Below are 20,070 nucleotides of genomic sequence, written 5' to 3'. Positions count from 1 at the left end.
AAAAGTCCTCAAACTCATCATTCGTCATAGATTAAGGGGAAAGACAAAAACAAACCGTCTGGGTTAAGTATACACATGTGCACATGTATACATGTACAAATACCTGTATGTGGTGTACTTGGTATCTGATTGGTCGTAGGAGAAACTTAAAGGCGCAGCGTCATATTTCCTGAGCTGATCCTCCGCAGTTTGGATGGATAACTGACGAGCGACCAGGAAGCTGCTGTGAGGAATCAAATCAGTCCATGAACTTGAATTATCGAAGAGAGAAACGTTCTTTTTCTCAGACATGAAATAAACTGGAGCAGCAGGTAGTGCGCGTGCCTCACAGCAAGAAGGTCGCTGGTTCGATCCCCAGGTCGGGGAAGTTTGCATGTTGTTCCCGTGCGTGCGTCCAGACCAACAGCATGCTCGTTAGGTGAACTGGTGAGGTGTGAATGGTTGTCTGTGTATATGTTGCCTTGCAGTCGGCTGGCGACCGGTTCAGGGTGTACCCGCCTCTCGCCCGCTGCCCATCTCCAGCCCCCCCGCCCCAAAAAGGGATTGTCGGTATAGACGATGGATGGATGAAATAAACTAAATGGAGTTTTAAAGGGTCTCACGCTGACTGAGAATATTTGAACGTTTCACTTCTTTAAAACTTTCTTTCCAGAATATGAGGATGTTCCTGTTGCTGAGGTCTAAATATGTAAAGGTCAAAGGTCGCAGCAGTGAGACAAATCACAGCTCGGATCTGCAGCTTCCTGACACGTCGACCTTTAAACAACCTGAGACCGTCGAGACGCTTCAGAGCGTCTCTGTCCAGCTCATCTGATTTATTTCTGCACAAACGCAGGAAAAGTTCAGAGAAACACGTCAAAGTCCTCAAACCGTCCTCAGCGTCTTTCAGCGTCTTTCGGCATCAGCGATGAATTCAGTGAACGGCTTTGTTTCATAATTCCTTTCATTTCTTTTTATTCAATCAGTTCTCAGTTTGTCCAAATCAAAAGTCAAACTTTTAAAGTGAAACTTAAACCTTTGCAGTATCAGTCTTCACCAGCGAGCACCTGCACATACTGCTCGTCCACAGTCCATCCTGACCTTCATCCCCCCGTCATCAGCTGAGGACGGTCTCCAGGTGACAAACCAGGAAGAACCCCATGTCCCCGAGCAGCCAGGCCTCAGCTCTGCAGGCTGCCAGCAGGGGGACACACGAGGAACCGGCGACACCCGGTCCAAGCAGAGCTACGAACCCACGAGGAAGACGAGCGAGGGTCGTCCGGATGAAACGGGATCTGTCCAAATGTAAGACCTGAGCGGAGCTGAGACCGGAGACCTTCAGTGCTTCCTTTGTCTTACCACCTGGACTCGTCCCCGTCCTTCACCATCACATCTGCACAGATGGGGCTGAGATCGGACCCTCACTGCAGGCTCTCGGTCCAAAGGGTCCACTGGAACACACGCTGTCCGGCTCCAGGACGGCGCAGGAGGGCCATGATGAGGTGCGTCTGTCTCTTGCTGATTCTGTGGACAGTTTGTCTCTGCTGCTCTCAGCTCAGCTCTCAGTTCTGCTTCTGAAGGAGGTTTCAGCCTCTTAGCTGTTAGCGTAGCACAAAGCTGCTGTTCCTCAGGATGAGGTCTGCGAAAGCTGCTTGATGAGCATCAAACTCAACTGAAGAGCGTTTGTCTTCACGGTTCGTCCAGTTGCAGCTGTGATGAGTCTTCAGTTTGACCTTCATCATCACTGAGAGCTCGTCCTCTGAGACACACCGGTTTGTCTTTTACTTCAGCAAAGAAATAATCGTTTGTCCTTTGTTTGCATTATGAAATGCTTTGTGTCCTGGATCAAACCGCGTCCAGCCTGGAGTCTGGATGTCCCCGACCCCGAGGGACAACCCTGACAAGGACAGCCAGCTGGACCGTGTTGACGGACAATCCTGCTGACACACGTTCAGCAGCTGAAACCTTCACTCTCACAGTAAAGTTGCTGAATGGTTTCTGGTGTTTTGGCCCTTAAAGACCGGTTTGTCTCCTGCAGCGGAGAGGAAAATGTCTCTGGTCTTTGAAGACAAAGCGAGCTGGACAAACGTGTGAGGCAGAAGACGCCTTCAGACTCAGAAACCTGAGGACTTCCTGCTGAGTGTCACAGTGTTTTCTGTTACTGCAGGAGATGAAGGTCACAGATTCAGTCCACTCCTGTAGTGAGAAAGGTCACATCATCATCATCATCGTCTTCATCATCATCTTCATCATCGCAGAGGACGTCAGCTGCTGTCTGAACCACAAGAAAACTTTGGAATAAAAGACTTTATGCTGTGAACATCAGACGAATCTGAAAATGGACTTTTGTTTCCTGTGGCCTTAATTGATCTGCTGCTGCTGCTGCTGATGATGATGATGATGAAGGTGATAAATAGTTATGATGACTGCCACCAGCTGAAGAAAACTAATGATGAAGAGGATGAAGAAAGTCATTTTTGCCCTGATGATGAAATAAACATCGAACAGCTGCATGACTCATCATCATCATCTTCATCATCATCATCTTCATCATCATCATCTTCATCTTCATCTTCATCTTCATCTTCATCATCATCATCATCATCATCTTCATCATCTTCATCTTCGTCATCATCAGTCCCCCTCACATTGAGGACTCTGAGCCCCCCCACACCCCCACCCCCCTCACCCACACTGATATATAAAGTCACCGCAGCTCGAGTGTTTGTGACCGAAAAGACAAACAGACGATCGAGCTCAGGTGGGTGAAGACAGACAGAGAGAGACAAACAGACAGACAGACAGACAGACAGACAGACAGACAGACAGACAGACAGACAGACGGACAGAGGGACAGACGGACAGACAAACAGACAGACAGACAGACAGACAGACAGACAGACAGACAGACAGACAGACAGACAGACGGACAGACAAACAGACAGACAGACAGACAGACAGACAGACAGACAGAGGGACAGACGGACAGACAAACAGACAGACAGACAGACAGACAGACAGACAGACAGACAGACAGAGGGACAGACGGACAGACAGACAGACAGACAGACAGACAGACAGACAGACAGACAGACAGACAGACAGAGACAGAGGGACAGAGACAGAGGGACAGACAGAGGGACAGACAGCAGCTCTGCAGGACCTTCAGGTAAGAGAACAATGTTTTTAATGTCTTTGCTCTCAGACCGCCATCGCCAACAAAAACACGATGAAACTTTATTGATTATTTTATTTACTTTATTGCACGAAGCGTTAGCATTAGCATCCAGAGCAGAGAGACAGGAGGAAGAAAAAGTACTTTAATACTGTGTAGTATTCCGCACAGAGAGTACTTTGATACTTCATGTATGTTGACTGTTACTGCCGCTCGCGGGCTTTATGGTCCCACCGCTCGTCTTGCAGGCGGCCTCTCAAAGCTTTTGGCGTTTTGCTCCGTCAGGTTGAAGCTGAGCGGAGATGAAGCTGAACGTGCTGATGTGGCTCGTGGCGCTCCTCGCCGTCTTCCTCCCACGCTCCGCCGACTGTCGACCCGCCCGCGCTCCCGCCGGCCACCGTCTGCTCCTCCCTCGGCCGCTGCTGCTTCGCCTGGGGGAGGAGTTCTCCCTCCGACTGGGTGGAGGTGGAGGATCCTCCTCTGCTCCCTCAGACCACTTCTCATCATCTTCCTCCTCCTCCTCCTCCTCCTCTCTGTCCTCCTCAATTGCGAAGCTCACGCAGCACCTCCTGCAGGCCCGGGTGGAGCAGCAGGAAGAGGAGGAGGAGGAGGAGGAGGAGGAGGAGGAGGAGGAGGAGGAGAAGGGGAAGAGGTCCGACGAGCCTCCCATTTCTCTGGACCTGACCTTCCACCTGCTCAGGGAGGTCCTGGAGATGGCCCGAGCCGAGCAGGTCGCCCAGCAGGCCGACAGCAACCGCAAGATGATGGACACCTTCGGAAAATGACTCCAGTCCACCAACGTTTCACCTCCTGCCTCCAAAACTGAGTCCGGAGTCCGTCCGGAGTCCGACCGGAGTCCGTCCGGAGTCCGACCGGAGTCCGTCCGGAGTCCGTCCGGAGTCCGACCGGAGTCCGACCGGAGTCTGACCTTCAGACCTTCTTCTGCCTGAACGTCAGCTGACGGTGCGACTTCTTTCAGTGTGAACTACAAAGTGACGCTTCAGCTGCCTTCATTTTTTACAGTGTCAGCTGGCTTTTGATTGGACGGTAACATTTGAGACACTTCAGCTCCTGTCACTGCCCACAGGGCGTTTATTCACCAATCAAAATTAATAAATGCTTAAATAAATAAAAGCAACAACTTAGAAATAAACACTTCAATAAAATAATAAATGAACGGATCAAATTTATTTCCTTATTTGTTTGTTGAAATCACCAAAAATCTGATTGACTCCATCGTTTTTCATCTTCATCGTGCTTTTAAAGACGACCCTGAAACTCAAAGTGCATTTCTCTTGTTTTCACGCATCTCAGCTCATTTCTGTTTCCTCTTCCTCTTCCTCTTCCTCTGACGCGTCGGTTCACAGTAAAATGAGATGTGATTGGTCGGACGTTGTTCTGGATGTTTTTCTTGTGACTGACGGTCAGACTGTCTGATCTGAGTCTTGTGGTGGTTTTTAAAGTTCAGCTGTGATAATCACAAAACATTTTCATTTTGCTGCTTCGATCCCAAATCCTTCACTGACAGACCAGCTGACCAACGGGCCAATGAAAACCACCGAACACGCCAACGGCTGAAGAGTGTTTCCTGATACTGTATAAATAAACAAATGATAAATATTGTATTCGCTTCTCTAAAAAACAGAATTCTGTCGTGTATTTATTGATGTTCAACGTGTTTTTCAGACAATATTTCATTTCACATAATGACCTGCAGCAGTTTTATCTGAGCCCTGAGTCCATATAGACACACACACACACACACACACACACACACACACACACACACACACACACACACACCGTAAAACTGGATTTTTATTTTACTTATTGGATTTTTATTTTATTTTAGTCATTTTTATTTTTATTGGCTGGAGTTTGGCGTCACCTTCTCTTCACCCGACAGAAAGACCTTTAACCCCTTTAAAGCAGACAAGTGTACAAATCAGAAGATCACTTTCATAATAAAACAATGATTTATTTGACATTTAAAAGATTTTCATTTGCAAAACAAACTTTGTGTTCAAACGATAAAATGTTTAAAATTCAGACGTCGTCTCTTTAATCACCTTTAAAAAGTCCTTTGAGAAAATCACACTGATGGAAGAACGAGTGACAGTATAAAGAAAAGACATTTAGCATTTTGTAAATGTCCTCCAGTGATGTCACTTAAACTTTCTGCCGTCAGTGACGTTAAAACAACGTAAAAATGATCTGCAGTCCGCTGCAGACGGACGTCTCTGCTTCTACTTCTGGTTGAGCCAACTGAAGGAGAAGACGTGTTTGGGTCCATCTGTGTCCTCCGACTCGTTCTGCTGATCGGACTGGAGGAGGAGGAGGAGGAGGAGGAGGAGGAGGAGGAGGAGGAGGAGGAGGAGGAGGAGGAGAAAAAGAGAACATTTACATCAGTGTTTTAATTTATCATCAATTCATCATACAGATACAGATACAGATATAGATATAGATACAGATACAGATACAGATACAGATATAGATACAGATATAGATATAGATACAGATACAGATACAGATATAGATATAGATACAGATACAGATACAGATATAGATACAGATACAGATATAGATATAGATATAGATACAGATACAGATACAGATATAGGTACAGATACAGATACAGATACAGATACAGATATAGATATAGATATAGATACAGATATAGATAAACCAGACTCAGTGGGGCGTTTATTTGTACTTGATGTTGAGGCCTCTGTGTTAAAAATATCTTTAATTTTAAGTTAAAATTTTGCACACATCTTATCTTATCTTATCTTATCTTATCTTATCTTATCTTATCTTATCTTATCTTATCTTATCCTATGTTGCCATATCACTTCTTTCCTGCTCCACTCCTTCACCAACAGCACCCTCTGGTGGTATGACACAATACTTGCATGTGAACGCAGCACAGCACGCACCAAACGAGTGAACCACACAGACGTTCTCTTCAGCAGAACCTGTTCTGAGCAGAACCTGAACTCTTCAGCATCAGTGACCTCAGCTGACAGTCGAACATGTTTCTGTCAGAACTGCAGCAACAACAGCAGCAGCAGCTGTGAGGAGTGTAATATTTACCAGCAGCACCTGAATGCAGCATGTGATGTCATACCTGAGAGACGGGACTGGCAGTGGGGAGGGGCAGAGGGGGAGGGGCATGGTTGGCTGCAGAGGGGGCGGGGCCTTTTGGCTGTGCAGTGGTGGGCGGGGCCTCTGCAGGTTTCTGGGGGGGCGGAGCTGAGAAATGAACACCTGCAGGCTGAGCAGGAGACACAGGAGGCTGCTGATTGGCTGAGAGTCCTGCGACGTGCTGCTGCTCAACTCGACTTCCTGGTGTCGTCCCTCTGACCTCCACCACTTCATCTTCATCATCATCATCGTCTTCATCAACTGATGACACAACACAGTGCTGTGAGAGTCGCTCCATGCTAACATGTTAGCATACAGTACACTTAATGACAGCAGCTCAGTGCAAAGACTTTAGTGCTGAAAATAATAGCTGCATGCTAACACATTAGCATGTCCCATGCTAACACATTAACCTGTTAACACTTCATAGATTATGCTAAACGATAGCACGACAGTTTAAAGGGAACCAGCTGTTGACCAGTGGATGTTAGCATACTGGATTATGCTAACATCTTAGCATGTATCGACTGAGCTGATGACCTCCTGAGTTAGCTGCTATGATTCAGGATCATTTAGGTGTGCTGTCCGTGATTGGACAGTCACATGAACACTTCCTGTGTCCCTTACCTTTGACGAAGTCGATGGTCATCAGCGCTCTCCTCTGACGGTCAAAGTTAGCTGTGAAATGCTCCATTTTCTCGTAGCCATGTTGGATTTTGTCCAGGTGAGATGCGTCGGCACCCTCCGCGATCCTGATGATAAAACATGAACACTTCAGAGGCACTTCCTGTTTCCAGGTCAGAGGTCATGACAGGAACACACAGTCACATGTTGATATCAAAGACGGACACTCACTTCTGCAGCAGAGGTTTGGAGGTCTATGGGAGGAAACAGAAGTTAGTTTCATCTCACACACGTCTGGATGTTTAAGTTCAAAACCTGCTAAAGAGCAACTGAAGGACGGCTGAAGGACGGCTGAAGGACGGCGGTCTGAACTTACTGAGCAGGAAAAGGTCTGTTATTTTGTCTGTGCTGTTTTAGATTTAATTCCACAGAAAGATTTATTGTACAAAATGTGTCTAAGCTTCGTGTGTTTGTGAAACATGAGGTTCAGTTTGGCTACGATCCCTAACAGGTGATGTGGATGAGATCAGTTTGTTTGATGACTTCCTGTCCTGTCTCGGTGCATTCAGGCTCACCTGCAGGAACACGGCCATCTCAGACTCGTCCAGGGTCTGGATGGCGGTCTCCAGCAGCTTGGCAGTGTTCTCCAGGTGTTCGCTGTGCTTCCTCCTCAAACCCCTGATGTAGTCGAGTTTCTCCTCCTGTTCAGAGCTGATCCTCAGAATCATCTCACCTTTCCTCTCCTCCAGCAGAGCGAACAGGTGATCGAACGTCTCGCACAACTTTGACTTCTGTCTGCGTCCGTTCTCCTGAAAACACAGTTCGACCTGCTGTAAGTCACTCTGTCCAAACAGTGTTCAGTCCACGGCGACTGAAACAGCTGTCCTCAGGGACAGACCAGCACAAAGAAACGTCCTGACCTCAAAAAAAGAAGAAAATACAGGCAGAAACGACACCACCTCACACTTGTGGAGGGTCGACGGAGGGCTTCCTGTGCTGAGCGCGTTGGTTATAACCTTCAGAGAGTTCACAGTTTGATGTTTGATGAACTCACATCGACGGCTTTGCAGGTTTCCTCCAGCTGACTGACGATGGCCTGAATCCTCTCATTGTTCCCAACTAACATGGAGATACAGTCAGTCAACTCCGCCTACACAAGCGTGCACACACACACACACACACACACACACACACACACACACACACACGCACACACACACACGCACTCTTAGAACTCTTTGGAGAAAAAAAACTACCGTCATGTTTCTATGCATTCAAAGTGTCTGATTGGGTCGTCTCTGTGCACCCTCTAGTGGTCAGATGAAAAATAAATAATAACGAGATACTAACGAGAAGATGCTCATCGAGGACGCAGTCAGTACAAAACCCACAGATCAGCTCAGTGAGTTCTGACCTCAACAAAAACTTCCAGGAAGTAAAACATACAACAGCTGATGAACGAGCAAGTATGCAACCGAAGTCACTCAAACCCTGCTCTGTCTGCGCAGTCACAGGGAAAAGACAGGCAGAGCCCCCCAGTGAGGGTCCCTCAGCCCCTTCAGATGTTCCCTGGAACACCTAGCTGCCATGAAAGAACTGCACTAAGATGGTTCAAGTCCTATTGATCAGATGGATCTCAGCTTGAACATGTTGATGGTTCCACACGGAGGTCCACAGGGTTCTGTGTCCGGACCGATTCACCTTTCATTTGCTTCCTTTAGGCGACATTATCAGCAAACACCAACCAAGACATAAAGACCTGGATGACTTTTGACTTTCTGCTCCTAAATTGAGATGAAACGTATGTTTTAGTAGCTGAGAAACTCTGACTGATCTGATGATAAAGGCACTCTGGGTGACATCAGCACTGTGAGGTATCTCTGATCAGGACATGTCCTGTAACTCCCACAGACTGTCAAAATCAAGCTCGTCCTGTCTGTCATCCTGTCTCTGGTATAGCCCTGTCTGTGGTGACGTGGTGTGAGACACCTTCTGTGTTTGGAAGACGCTGTCCAGTGGAGCGACCTCACAGTCTTTATGAGCTCCAAACACTTTACAGAGAGAACAGGTGGGAACGCTGCAGGTGACACAGTAGATGTTGATCTTCTCTTCTTCATGATCTTCACACATTGGCTGCACCGGCTTCACCTCCGGCACCGGTCTGCTGTTCAGAGAGACGGACGGGTACACAGCCAGGGACACAGAGAGGTGAGACAGACAGATTTGTGAATACAAACAGACTTTTGTTGAAATAAAAGTGAGTCAGTGGTCACCGAAACAAATGTTTCAGCTTGTTTAAATCTGTTTTCCGCCTGTTAAAAAGACGCCATAAGAAAAACTACACGTGTGCTGAATGAGTGTAGTGTAATAAATATTATGTTCAGGACGGTTCAGGACAGTTCAGGACGGTTTTGCGTACCTCTGGTCATGTCTAAATATGACGTGTTGTTTAGATATTTCACTGTTTATTTAGATGATTATTTCCTACATTAAAAGTCAGAAATGTGACAGCCGATCTGTTTCATCTTTGTTTGTCTTGAACGTGTTTATCAGCTCGTCCTCGTCCACAGAGACATTACTGAAACAGTCCAGCTGCTGTCTCACTGACCTACATTTAAAAATAGTGTCACAGCTAAAACACACCTGTCACCTTCATCAGAGCCACTATAAACATCCTGTTGACCAACACTCACACATGGAGATCAGTTTCACGTCTGTGTGCACAGTAAATGCATGTTAGCCTAGCTTAGCACAAACACTGGAGCAGGGGGAAACACAGAGGCTGCTGCTAAGCTAACAAAACCTAGAGGCTACTGCTAAGCTAAAAACTGTCCCCTGTACTGGTGAAACAGGGGGTTGAAAACATGCCACAGGGAGACGGGAGAAGCAGAACTCCTGATGCACCTGACCACCTTTCCTGAAACACACAGGGGAGGCCTGTATCCCAGCTGGGTTCACATCCCAGCTTTGAGAATTATTTGGTTTAAGGTAAATCATGTAATTCATCTTTTTTAGTTCAGTGGTTTCAAAGGGGGCTGCACGGTGGCGCAGCAGGTAGTGCGCGTGCCTCACAGCAAGAAGGTTGCCGGTTCGATCCCCGGGTCAGGCGGGGCCTTTCTGTGTGAAGTTTGCATGTTCTTCCCGTGCATGTGTGGGTTCTCTCCGGCTTCCTCCCACAGACCAAAAACATGCTCATTAGGTTAATTGATGACTCTAAAAATTGTCCTTAGGTGTGAGTGTGAGTGTGAATGGTTGTTTGTCTCTGTATGTGGCCCTGCAATCGGCTGGCGACCGGTTCAGGGTGTACCCCGCCTCTCGCCCATTGTAGCTGGGATAGGCTCCAGCCCCCCGCAACCCCGAAAGGGATAGGCGGTATAGATAATGGATGGATGGATGGATGGTTTCAAAGGAAACGTTAAACCATCGATACCTGCTCATGGTAATAATTCAGTATCACTATGAACGAATAAATAAGGAATGCTCTTATTTTGACATGCCGAGTGTTTCGGTGAGGGTATGAACACCAGACATCAGCAGTAGTATTCGTAGTAGCATTTGTAGTAGTAGTAGTAGTAGTATGACCACTGTCATCATCTTTCATCTGTCCGTGTACATTTTTACTCTTATATAAGATCTAATTTAAAAAACAACCAAAATAAAAGCCTGTCTCAAACAGAGGCCTGATTTTAGGTGAACTTTAATGTTTAAAAAACTACTGTTGTAGTTTTTGTACGTGTGTGTGTGTGTGTGTGTGTGTGTGTGTGTGTGTGTGTGTGTGTGTGTGTGTGTGTGTGTGTGTGTGTGTGTGTGTGTGAGAGAGAGAGAGAGAGAGAGAGTGTGTGTGTGTTACCTGCTGTTTCCCTGCTTGTACATGTCGATGATGTTCTCCACCAGCAGGTTCCTCTGCAGTCCGTACACTCCGTGTCGATCCAGAACCACCTCATGTCGGCAGGACGGGCAGCGGAAACGACCTCCGGACGTCACCGTGGAGCCGCTCCTCGTCGACAGGTAGGGATTGGACGCCTGCAGGGGGGCGGGATATCAGACAGGTGAGAGGTTTCTAAGAGGAACACCAGCTCTTAAATCCTACTGATGAGCACAGTACACAGAATGTACTCGTCGAAACAAGCGATGGTGTGATGACGGTGTCGAAGGAACTCTGCTGATACAAGCTTAAGTTAAAGAGAACTTTTATTAGCAGGCTTAGCATCAGATCAGACGGATGTGGGCCGAATCAGTCCGATCTCAGTCCTTCTCTCCTTGATCCCTAAAAATATAGATGACGTCTGATACACACTTCGACCAATCACAGATGTCATTGCACCTATACGTTGTTGTCTTCAGAACACTCAGCTGTCTTTAATTATACAAATTGGTGGATTTGACAGATCTATCCGGGGCCCCCGTCTAAGGGGCCCCTACAAACACATCACCACATATGGTTTTACTCAAGCTGGTCCAGCTCTTATATGACCTTTACCCTCCAATGCTCAGAGTAGACTGAGTTCAAAACATGTTCTTCAAGTGATCACACTTCTACCATTCTCACATTTTAAGACACTAAATCAGACACCAGTTTGAAAGTGTTGAACGGATCCATTGTGCAGTGCAGGTACAGGTGGGCTGAACAACAGGTAAACAACAGGTAAACAACAGGTGAACAACAGGTGAACCGCCACCACAGCCCCCTCCTGTGATCTAAAGTCGAGAAATCATTCATGTGGACTTTTCTGAAAACTGAACATTTAACTGAGAGATGAGTAACACCTGTCCGACAGGAAGGAACCACATTCGTCTGTCGTGTCTCTTCACAGCAGCTCGTCCTCCTGGAGCTGCTGTTCCTCTGGAAGCGTCACTGTTTTCAAACTGGGAGCCTTCTCCTCAAACTGGTTACTGATGGTGTTTTCGTTGCTGTCGATGTTCCTGCAGTGGTCTGGGGGACAGGGGGGTCAGCAGGTCTGTGAGCTGGACGGACCGGCTGTTTGGCTTGCTGCCCCCACAGGAGCTGATGGAGCTGATGGAGCTGATGGAGCTTCTCACCTCCTAAAACAGTGCAGCACTTTTTTAATTCGTCATCGATTTTAATAAAACTGTCGATGTTGAAAATCTACCTCCGTGACCTCAGAACGTGAAATCAGACGAAGAACGTGCGAACATTCAAAAGAACTTCCTGTTGCTGGTTGTTGTGACTCTACAGCGCTTTGCATTGTGGGATGCAGCAGGTGAGATCAGGTGGTCTGATGCAGAATCAAGCTTCATTAAAGTGTCTCTGCACAGGTCCAAACACAGCAGGTAGAAACGTCCCCAACATTCAGGTCTGAATGTTACTAAGACAACAGGACGTGTAAAGCATCCACAGAAACGTGACCGGGGACGGACAGTCAGCGTCAGAGACATGAAGACGAGGGAGGTGCAGCATCAGAGGAGCTGAGAGGAGGAGATGAGGACACATGAGGACAAACGTCCCACTGCTGCTCTGCTCTGCTCTGGAGACAACCTATCGGCACTGGGACAGTCCGTCCAAACTCAGCCTCACTGTCCGTCTCACAATCAGAAGCAAAGAGTTTGAGTTTCGTACATCTGAGACCTCGTCCCATAACGACAGGGACGGACTCCATGTCCTCACTCATGTCCTGATCCAAACAGTCTGAAGTGTTCACGTGAGCAGTGACGTTCTGATCAGACTCATTGATCTGCAGTCTTCACGTCAGCTCTGCGTGTCAGCAGCTTCAAAGTGAGGACACCTGAATGCATCACGAATCAGAATCCAGTCAGTCTGACACGAGCCTGCACCTACTGCTAACACTGCTGTACTGTCATGAAGTAAAGTTCGAATGCAGGACAGGACCAGAGTATTTGTACACTGTAGTGTTTTAGTGAAGAAGAAGAAGAAGAAGTGAGTTCTTCCTCCTTCGCTGGTTATTACGCTGTTTTAATGCCTAAACTCTTCAACAAAGACTCTGTGAAGTGATTCAGTCAAAGCAAACGATGAAGAACCGCAGTGATGTTCAGAGGTTTCCGTCTGATCCGGTTTATACTGAACTCAGCGCAGGTCCTGTAATCCTGTGATTACTCCTGTCTGAAGTACTTCTGTGTACTATGAGCCCCACATTTTCCATTGTCCATTTGTCCTCAACAAGAAAATGTGAAATAAGTAAACGGTCTTTGTTCCGACATCGAAGTGTCCTTGAACGCACCAAGGAGACTTTTAACACTGAGAGGAGAAGCAGCTTTCAGGAGCACTGTCTCTTTAAGGTGTGGATGGGCCTGTCATCCTCACCTGCATGTGTCCTCACCTGCATGTGTCCTCACCTGCATGTGTCCTCACCTGTGTGTGTCCTCACCTGGAAGACGTCATTAGCACACTTGCGGCAGAGGTTGTGTTGACAGGGCAGGATGACCACCGGCTTGGTGAACATCTCCAGACAGATGGGACAGATGAGCTGCTTCTCCAGACTCTCCATGACGCCGAGAGACTCGAGGGAGGACGGGGAGGACGGGGAGGACAGGAGCAACAGAGAAGTGTCCAGCAGTCTAAAGAAAATGAAGAAATAAAGAAGGACAAGCAGAGAGGAGTGCTGAGGCCTGAGGACGACTGTGAGGAGCTCAGTCTGTTTTTAGACAGACTGACGTCAGCCGTCGCCGTGCCGACATGCCCTTATATGTCAAAGGTCACCAGGAGGCATGACACAGCATGGGGGGGGGGGGGCAGTGAGCGAGCAGGGGGACTCAGCATTCCAGAGTTCATTAAAGGGACAGTGCACAGAGGCAGAGTGAAGGGGAGGCTGCAGCGCCACCTGCTGGAACAGACAGAAGTACTCCATTACAAGTAAAAGTACTGCAGCATTCTCTGCTGTAGGCAGTAAAAGTACAGCAGTATTCTCTGCTTTATGCAGTAAAAGTACTGCAGCATTCTCTGCTTTATGCAGTAAAAGTACAGCAGTATTCTCTGCTTTAGGCAGTAAAAGGGTTCATGTGGTTTGGAGTTCATGTACTCTGTGCGCTTCTGTTAGTATTCTGAACTACTGCATATTATTTCTTGCACAGGTACATGATGTACTGCTGACTGTACCTGTCCACCATCACGCTTCCTGAGGTTCTTGGCTGTAAACACAGCGTTTATACTCTATCTACTTCAGTATTACAGTATTTCTCTTTGTATTTGTGGTATTTTATTCAACCTTATTTTTATTATTCTTGTTCTTCTTTGTGCAGCAGCACCTCGAAACAAAGTGGAAACTTCTCGCACGCCCTGCAGGACCTGGACCGCACTCATCATCATCAGGTGACATCATCACATGACATCATTACAGGCGTCGTCTCACAAACCAGATTTATTTTCCACAGTGGCTTCATACACACGTAAATACGATCAACAGGAAACAAACCAAAACTTTATTTACATCAACACGTAACAACAACTGATCGATGTTAATGTTCACATAGTTTCCAAACACTGAGCGATAACCTTTATTTATAACCAGTGTGTGAACAGTCTGCTGCTTTAAGCTCCGCCTCTCCTTCATCACTCATTCCATCAACTTCAAACAACCAATCAGAGCTGTGGTTTCATAAAGCGTAATAATTCACATCACTGCATTTTATTATATATGATCATTCAAGCAACAGTCTGACAGTTTGGGATCTATGGAGGCCCGACGGTTTTAATCGACGTCAAAAAGGTTCTTTGTGATGATCCTGATCACAGAAGATACTCAGTGTTTTTCATGTTCCGCGATCTTGTGCAGTCGAGACCAGACGTGGATGTTGCTCTCCTGTATACCTTAAACAGGAAGTGGCTCTCGTCTGCACAAGATGAAATAAGATTTGGGAGATTTGGGGGTCAGCGAACAGGGCGAGGCTGTCCACATGCCTTTGGCCCCGTGGTGGATCTGTGAGCTGGACGCACAGCAGTGAAACAGGCCTGAAACGAGACTCCAGGATCCTCCTGAATGTCAGACTGTTGCTTGGACATCGAGTCGAGCTTTGACTTTGCGTCAGAGGAGTTTGGAGACGTTTGGAGTGTTTGAGGTGATGCAGTCAGCTGATCCACCTGCTCTCGTCTGTCAGCGTCTCGTCTGCTTAATGTTGTCTCTCAGTTAAATAAGCTTCATTCAGATGGACCCCTGCAGCAGTGATGCGTTTCCTGTTTCCTGTGGGCTTCATGTGTAGGTGTCTCCGTACCTGCGGTGTCCGTCAGTGATCAGCTGAGTTTTCTCGCTGGCGTTCGGCGGCTGCTGAACGATCGGAGTTTCAACGTCTGCAGAGGAGCAAACATGAAGACAGATGAGACGTTTTTAGCTTCACGGCCTCTACAGCTGATGTCTGCTGATGTCCACAGGCAGAAAATAACTTTTATTTGCTTATTTACTGAGTGTTTGTGTTCATAGGTGTGCAGTGCTTCGCAGCTGCCCTTTAATCTGTTCCTCAGAGAGGTTTTAGAATTGATCTGTGTGGCTTTTATTCCAAGTGCAAATCAACCCAGAAAATGTCAAAACTACCATGAACGTCTGAATCCTTGAATTTTCTTTAAATGATGAACTCAGAGATCGATTTCCCATTTACAACACATTAAAGATTATGGTTATGGTCTCAGATATGACAGAAAACAGTGACATTAACAGGATCAATGAATTATTCAATAATCAATCAATGAATCTAAAGTGACCACCTGCTTCCACTGACTGATTTACTGATACACTTCAAAATGAAAGCTCGGAACTTCCTGCCATCTCACCGTTGTCGGGGTCGTTGCGCATTTCCTCCTCCAGGTCATCAGGTGAGACGTAGTCTGGCTCCGCCCCTTCACCTGTGGGCGTCGGCTTGAGTTTCCCACAGCAGCAGTTACAGCAGCAGCAGAGACAGCAGCAGCAGTAACATCCGGTCAGGATCCCGCACACCGCAAACAGACCCTGAGAGGTGGACGAGAGGCACAGGATCAGGATCCGAGAGACCAGAACCACACGCTGGACCTGAGAGAAACCCTGTACTTGTACTTGTACCTGTTTGACATACGTGATGCATCCTGACACCCTGAACTCCAACATCACCTCTGTGACGAACCAACAGTTCACTGATGAACCTGCTGGTCGTCTTCATTCAGCAGTCAACTGATTGGTCAATAAAATGCCAGAAAACTGAAATCTGACGAGCATCAAAAGTGTAAGACTCCAAGAAATTCAGTTTCCTGAGATAAAAACAGTGAGTCAGTGGACAAACGTGGAAAACGAGTTAAACAACTGAAAAAACCATTAAATGTTCTGTAAAAAGTGGAGAGGATGAAAACGAAGAGCAGCAGACTGAATGCTGAAGCTCACAGCATTTAAAAGGTGAACTCAGCTCAGTTTGAGCCCTGAGGGGACGGAGAGCCGGAGAGACCAAACCAGAGGAAGCTAACGTGGCTTCTTAGTTCAGTTTCACTGAAGCTCCTCGTCAGAGTACGAACTGCTCCATGACGGAGACCTGGACCACTTCAACACACTGGAGACGCTTCACGTTGTTAGCGACGGAGCTAACGCGTTCGCTAACTGAACAAACCGTGCAGAGAAGAAGGGAGAGTCTCTCACGGGTCACAGTCTGTCTGAAAGCACTTCCTGGTTACTCCATGTTGTGTAAATGTCTGCTGTATGTTGACCTCAGTGGACACAGGAAGCAGAGTCCACTACTGTCTGCTAACAATCCCACAATGCAATGGTCCAGCGTCTGAACATCAGTGATGAGACAGAATGATGATGGTTAGCTTTTATGACTGACTAGCGCTGGCTAGCTGATGTGTTAGCATCCTGTGTGCGATAGTCCAGTTAAACACTTGTGTTTCAGATGACCTGATCGCACCGACCACATCCAAACCTCAAACTCCTGCATCTTGAATGTGAAGATGGAGATCAGGAGTCTTTGGAAGGGGCCCAGATGCCAGGTTCGCCCACACAGAAGTCCACGAACTCATGACTAAACTGCTTCAGGAGGCATTTTCCACGAAGACGAAGGCAGACCGACCCTCATCGACGGATTAGACTGAGTTACAGCTGGAGGAACAACAGGTAAGCCCCACCCACCTTGGCCCACCAGGTGGACAGCATGAAGTAGGTGTTGACGTTGTCCTCTCCGAACTGCTGGGCCACGTAGAGTCCCAGAGACCCGTACGAGTCGTAGATGTTCCTCTTGGTGAGGTCGGACAGGACGGCGTGAGCACTGTTCAGCTCCTTAAACTTCTCCGCCGCCTCCGGGTTGTCGGGGTTCTTGTCGGGGTGATACCGTAACGCCAGCTTCCTGTCACCACACGGGCTCAGTGTTAGCACCAGTGATCACTTCCTGTGGTCGAAAGCTCTAGAACAAGCTTTGCAGTCAGTTCAACTCTGCATTAAATATGTGATTCGACCTCTGACTGGATGAGACAGACTGTGTGTCACCTGACAGCTGTCACCTGGTGCAGGTGAGTGGGCGGGGCTGCGGTGGTCTTACCTGTAGGACTTCTTGATGTCGTCATGGCTGCAGCCTTTCTCCAGAGCCAGGACCTGATACAGAGACTCTCCAGAGGTGGACAAAGTTCGCTGCCTCCCGTCAGACATCCTGACACCATCACCTGTCACAGGTGGACACCTGTCAGTCAGGACTCTGCTCACCGCTACCTTGGCTGGCCACCAGGGGGCGATACAGCTACAGACTGGACAAACTGGACTGGCACAGACAAACCTGACTAACATGGCAGCCAAGGAAACCTCACCTGTTCAGGTGACACATTTTCTACCATAAAGAGGCGCGAAATCCACTTTCATGACTCATCATAAAAAATGTCAATCAGAGTCCAGACCTTTAGCCAATCAGCACCATGGGCGGGACTAACAGTGTTGTCAAGCTGTTGTGAAGAAGATGCTGCTATTGAGGCTTTTCGAAATCAATCAAACGAGAATCTGAACAGTTGAAGGAACCTGAAATCAGACAGAACTGTTGGATTCAAAGATCCAGACCCGCCGAGGCGGACACGTTGGTCTCTCGAGATTGGATAGAACAAATCGAGTCCCCCTCCCCCAGATGTTGGTTAGCATCAGGCCGAAGATGGAAACAGAACAATTCTGTCTGATAGCAGAAAGAAAGTGTCTGAAAACCAAACAAACATGAACGCCTCACGTCAGATTAAGACGACTCGATGAACACGATGAATCTCACGTCACATTGTCAACAGACAGTATTTTAACTCTCACAGTGTCCAAAATATAGCAGGTAAAAAGACATTATGAGACGAATAATCAGATCAAGAAAGTGTGCAAATCTCATAAATCAATCAATGATTCAGTAAAAAATCCAGGAAATCATTAAAAAAAATATTTTTTTTATATTTTCATTTTTACATTTTAATATAAATAATGTTTGCAGTGATAAAACATCTCTGAAGCTGTTGATTCATGAGAAAGTAAAAAAGAGAAAAGAGGCAGATTCCAAAAAACATCAGATGGGAAAACTACAAGAAGTTCAGAATACTGCAACAGCAACATAAATATTAAGGATGAAGTACTTTTACAGTAAATATCACCGACAAGATGACAGATTTATGACGATCTCAGAAACAAGATGTTTCACTAAACAAAGCTACGAGTGAATCTGATTCAAAGAAACTGAATATCCAAACAAAACCCTGAAAGCCTGAACCTGAAGAAGAAGAGAAGGTTTCAAATCAACGCCTGTATTCAACAGAAGAAGAATACAGGACGGGAGAGTTCCTCACTGGAAAAGAAGAATTAATTCCCAACATCAAGAAGGAACTCGACAGCACGATCAGCGAATCATTGGACAGAGGCGAGACACCTGATGATGTCACACAGGTTGGAAAACTATTTTTCTACCTGTAGAGAAAATAAAGACAAAGTAAATGTGTGTGTCAAAGAGGGACTCTGTACCTGCCTGTTGAAGCCTGTTGAAGCCTCAGAGGGTCCTGACGAAGCGTCCTCCTGTTGTCTACCTGTTCAGGTGTTTGTGGTCCAACTGTGGCAGAAAGGATCTTTGACAGCCTCCATCAAACATTCAGCAGCCGCTCGGCTCAGGTGACCACGAGCTGCCACGCCTGCTCAGGTTTCACTTAGACGCTCCGATGGACACATTGTAACAGGGAGGGGAGGTCGCCATGGCAACCAGGTACGTCAGGTACGTCAGGTACGGCGGGGGAGGGGATGCTCGGAGGTGTCAGTCAAGACAGGTGGACAGACAGACGATACTGTAGAGTCAATCCAGGCAGCGCAGAGTCACTTCCAACAGTTTTCAGCCTGATGTTTGTCTGACTGTTCACTCAAGGTCCTGTTTTATTTTGGAGGAACTGTTGATCAGCGACATTTCCTGTCTCAGAAAGTCAACAGAACCAGAATAAAAGCATCAGGTCAGTGATGCTCGTTATTTTTCTCTTTGTGTTTGTTTAACCATCAGACAAAAGTCCAGAATTCGCTTCATGTTTGTGTATCCCACAGTTTAGGGATCAATCAGTCAATCAGAAAATACACGGCAACCAAACTGTAGTTCTGTAGAACCTCTAGAACTTGTTTTTGGGCCTGTGGAACCAGAACCTGACCTGGACCATCCTTGAGGAATCTGGAACATCTGCAAACCCCTGACAGGGGGCGCTGTCCCAGCCACCCAGCCTGGTGTTGTTACGTCTCAGCCAGCTAAAATTTGGCCTCTAAAACTTTTGGTTGTGGGAACATTTATTGAATGTTTCTCCTCAAACTTCTCCACATGTTAAAAGGAGTTTTTTGACATAGAACTAAACTTGGTTTCATTCTCAGGACGTTGTTGGACGGTCAGTTGGATAAACTTCCTGTTCAAACTTCCTTTGACTCACAGAACATTCAAAGTGTGTGTTCAGCTGAATGTTCAGCAGCTTGTTCTTCAGCCTTTAGCTCCACCGCGTTCACATCAAAACATGGCGTCTGAATCCCTACGAGAGCTGAACGACAGCCTGTCCTCCACCCTGTCCTCCACCCTGTCCTCCACCCCGTCCTCACCACACAAACCAGCATTTCTCCAAGACTCACACACACAAAGATCCAAACACTTCAACAGTTTAATGAAGTCGAGGTGAAACAGGAAGTCAGCTGGTGGATAATCTGAACTCACAGCAGCAGAGATAAAACCCAACGAAACAGCAACGCTCGTGAACGCTC

General features: G+C 47.0%; 3 protein-coding genes across 4 annotated transcripts; 1 reads left to right on the top strand and 2 right to left on the bottom strand.

The window, feature by feature from the left end:
* The first annotated feature begins 3,063 nt into the window (after window positions 1–3,063).
* LOC139338882 (corticoliberin-1-like) lies at window positions 3,064–3,954 on the top strand. The gene is made up of 2 exons (XM_070974213.1): window positions 3,064–3,148; window positions 3,440–3,954. Exon 2 carries the CDS (start codon window positions 3,457–3,459, stop codon window positions 3,937–3,939), a length of 483 nt encoding a protein of 160 aa, XP_070830314.1. The 5' UTR covers window positions 3,064–3,148; window positions 3,440–3,456; the 3' UTR covers window positions 3,940–3,954.
* Window positions 3,955–5,382: 1,428 nt separating this feature from the next.
* Window positions 5,383–13,389, bottom strand: LOC139338881 (E3 ubiquitin-protein ligase TRIM63-like). The gene is made up of 9 exons (XM_070974212.1): window positions 13,267–13,389; window positions 10,773–10,945; window positions 8,912–9,086; window positions 7,977–8,072; window positions 7,498–7,731; window positions 7,154–7,176; window positions 6,926–7,050; window positions 6,282–6,559; window positions 5,383–5,478 (listed from the first exon to the last, which is right to left on the bottom strand). Exons 1-9 carry the CDS (start codon window positions 13,384–13,386, stop codon window positions 5,401–5,403), a joined length of 1,302 nt encoding a protein of 433 aa, XP_070830313.1. The 5' UTR covers window positions 13,387–13,389; the 3' UTR covers window positions 5,383–5,400.
* A 1,593-nt stretch (window positions 13,390–14,982) lies between these two features.
* LOC139339200 (dnaJ homolog subfamily C member 5-like) lies at window positions 14,983–17,490 on the bottom strand. Of its 2 annotated transcripts, none has more exons than XM_070974703.1 (4): window positions 17,384–17,490; window positions 16,978–17,191; window positions 15,645–15,834; window positions 14,983–15,182 (listed from the first exon to the last, which is right to left on the bottom strand). In XM_070974703.1, the coding sequence occupies exons 1-4, from the start codon at window positions 17,488–17,490 to the stop codon at window positions 15,085–15,087; spliced, it is 609 nt and encodes a 202-aa protein (XP_070830804.1). In that variant the 3' UTR covers window positions 14,983–15,084. The 2 variants fall into 2 exon arrangements, with proteins under 2 accessions (XP_070830804.1, XP_070830803.1); XM_070974702.1 differs by having other exon boundaries at window positions 15,660–15,834.
* Between the last annotated feature and the right edge of the window lie 2,580 nt (window positions 17,491–20,070).

Source organism: Chaetodon trifascialis, chromosome 11 (genome assembly GCF_039877785.1).
Source record: "Chaetodon trifascialis isolate fChaTrf1 chromosome 11, fChaTrf1.hap1, whole genome shotgun sequence".
Classification (NCBI taxonomy): Eukaryota; Metazoa; Chordata; class Actinopteri; order Chaetodontiformes; family Chaetodontidae; genus Chaetodon; species Chaetodon trifascialis.
The sequence above is the reverse complement of the archived record's forward strand: the minus strand, read 5'-3'. Positions and strand labels throughout refer to the sequence as shown.

What these genes read in the sequence shown, in the direction of transcription:
- LOC139338882 (XM_070974213.1), top strand. Translation starts at nt 3,457, where the DNA reads ATGAAGCTGAACGTGCTGATGTGGCTCGTGGCGCTCCTCGCCGTCTTC.
- LOC139338881 (XM_070974212.1), bottom strand. Translation starts at nt 13,386, where the DNA reads ATGGAGAGTCTGGAGAAGCAGCTCATCTGTCCCATCTGTCTGGAGATG. An exon ending in AAACCTGCAAAGCCGTCGAT is followed by an intron (nt 7,732 to 7,976) that starts GTGAGTTCATCA and finishes CTGTGTTTTCAG; the next exon opens with GAGAACGGACGCAGACAGAA. An exon ending in CTGCCAGTCCCGTCTCTCAG is followed by an intron (nt 5,479 to 6,281) that starts GTATGACATCAC and finishes CTCCTCCTCCAG; the next exon opens with TCCGATCAGCAGAACGAGTC.
- LOC139339200 (XM_070974703.1), bottom strand. Translation starts at nt 17,490, where the DNA reads ATGTCTGACGGGAGGCAGCGAACTTTGTCCACCTCTGGAGAGTCTCTG. An exon ending in TGTCCACCTGGTGGGCCAAG is followed by an intron (nt 15,835 to 16,977) that starts GTGGGTGGGGCT and finishes TCCACCTCTCAG; the next exon opens with GGTCTGTTTGCGGTGTGCGG. An exon ending in CAACGGTGAGATGGCAGGAA is followed by an intron (nt 15,183 to 15,644) that starts GTTCCGAGCTTT and finishes GCTCCTCTGCAG; the next exon opens with ACGTTGAAACTCCGATCGTT.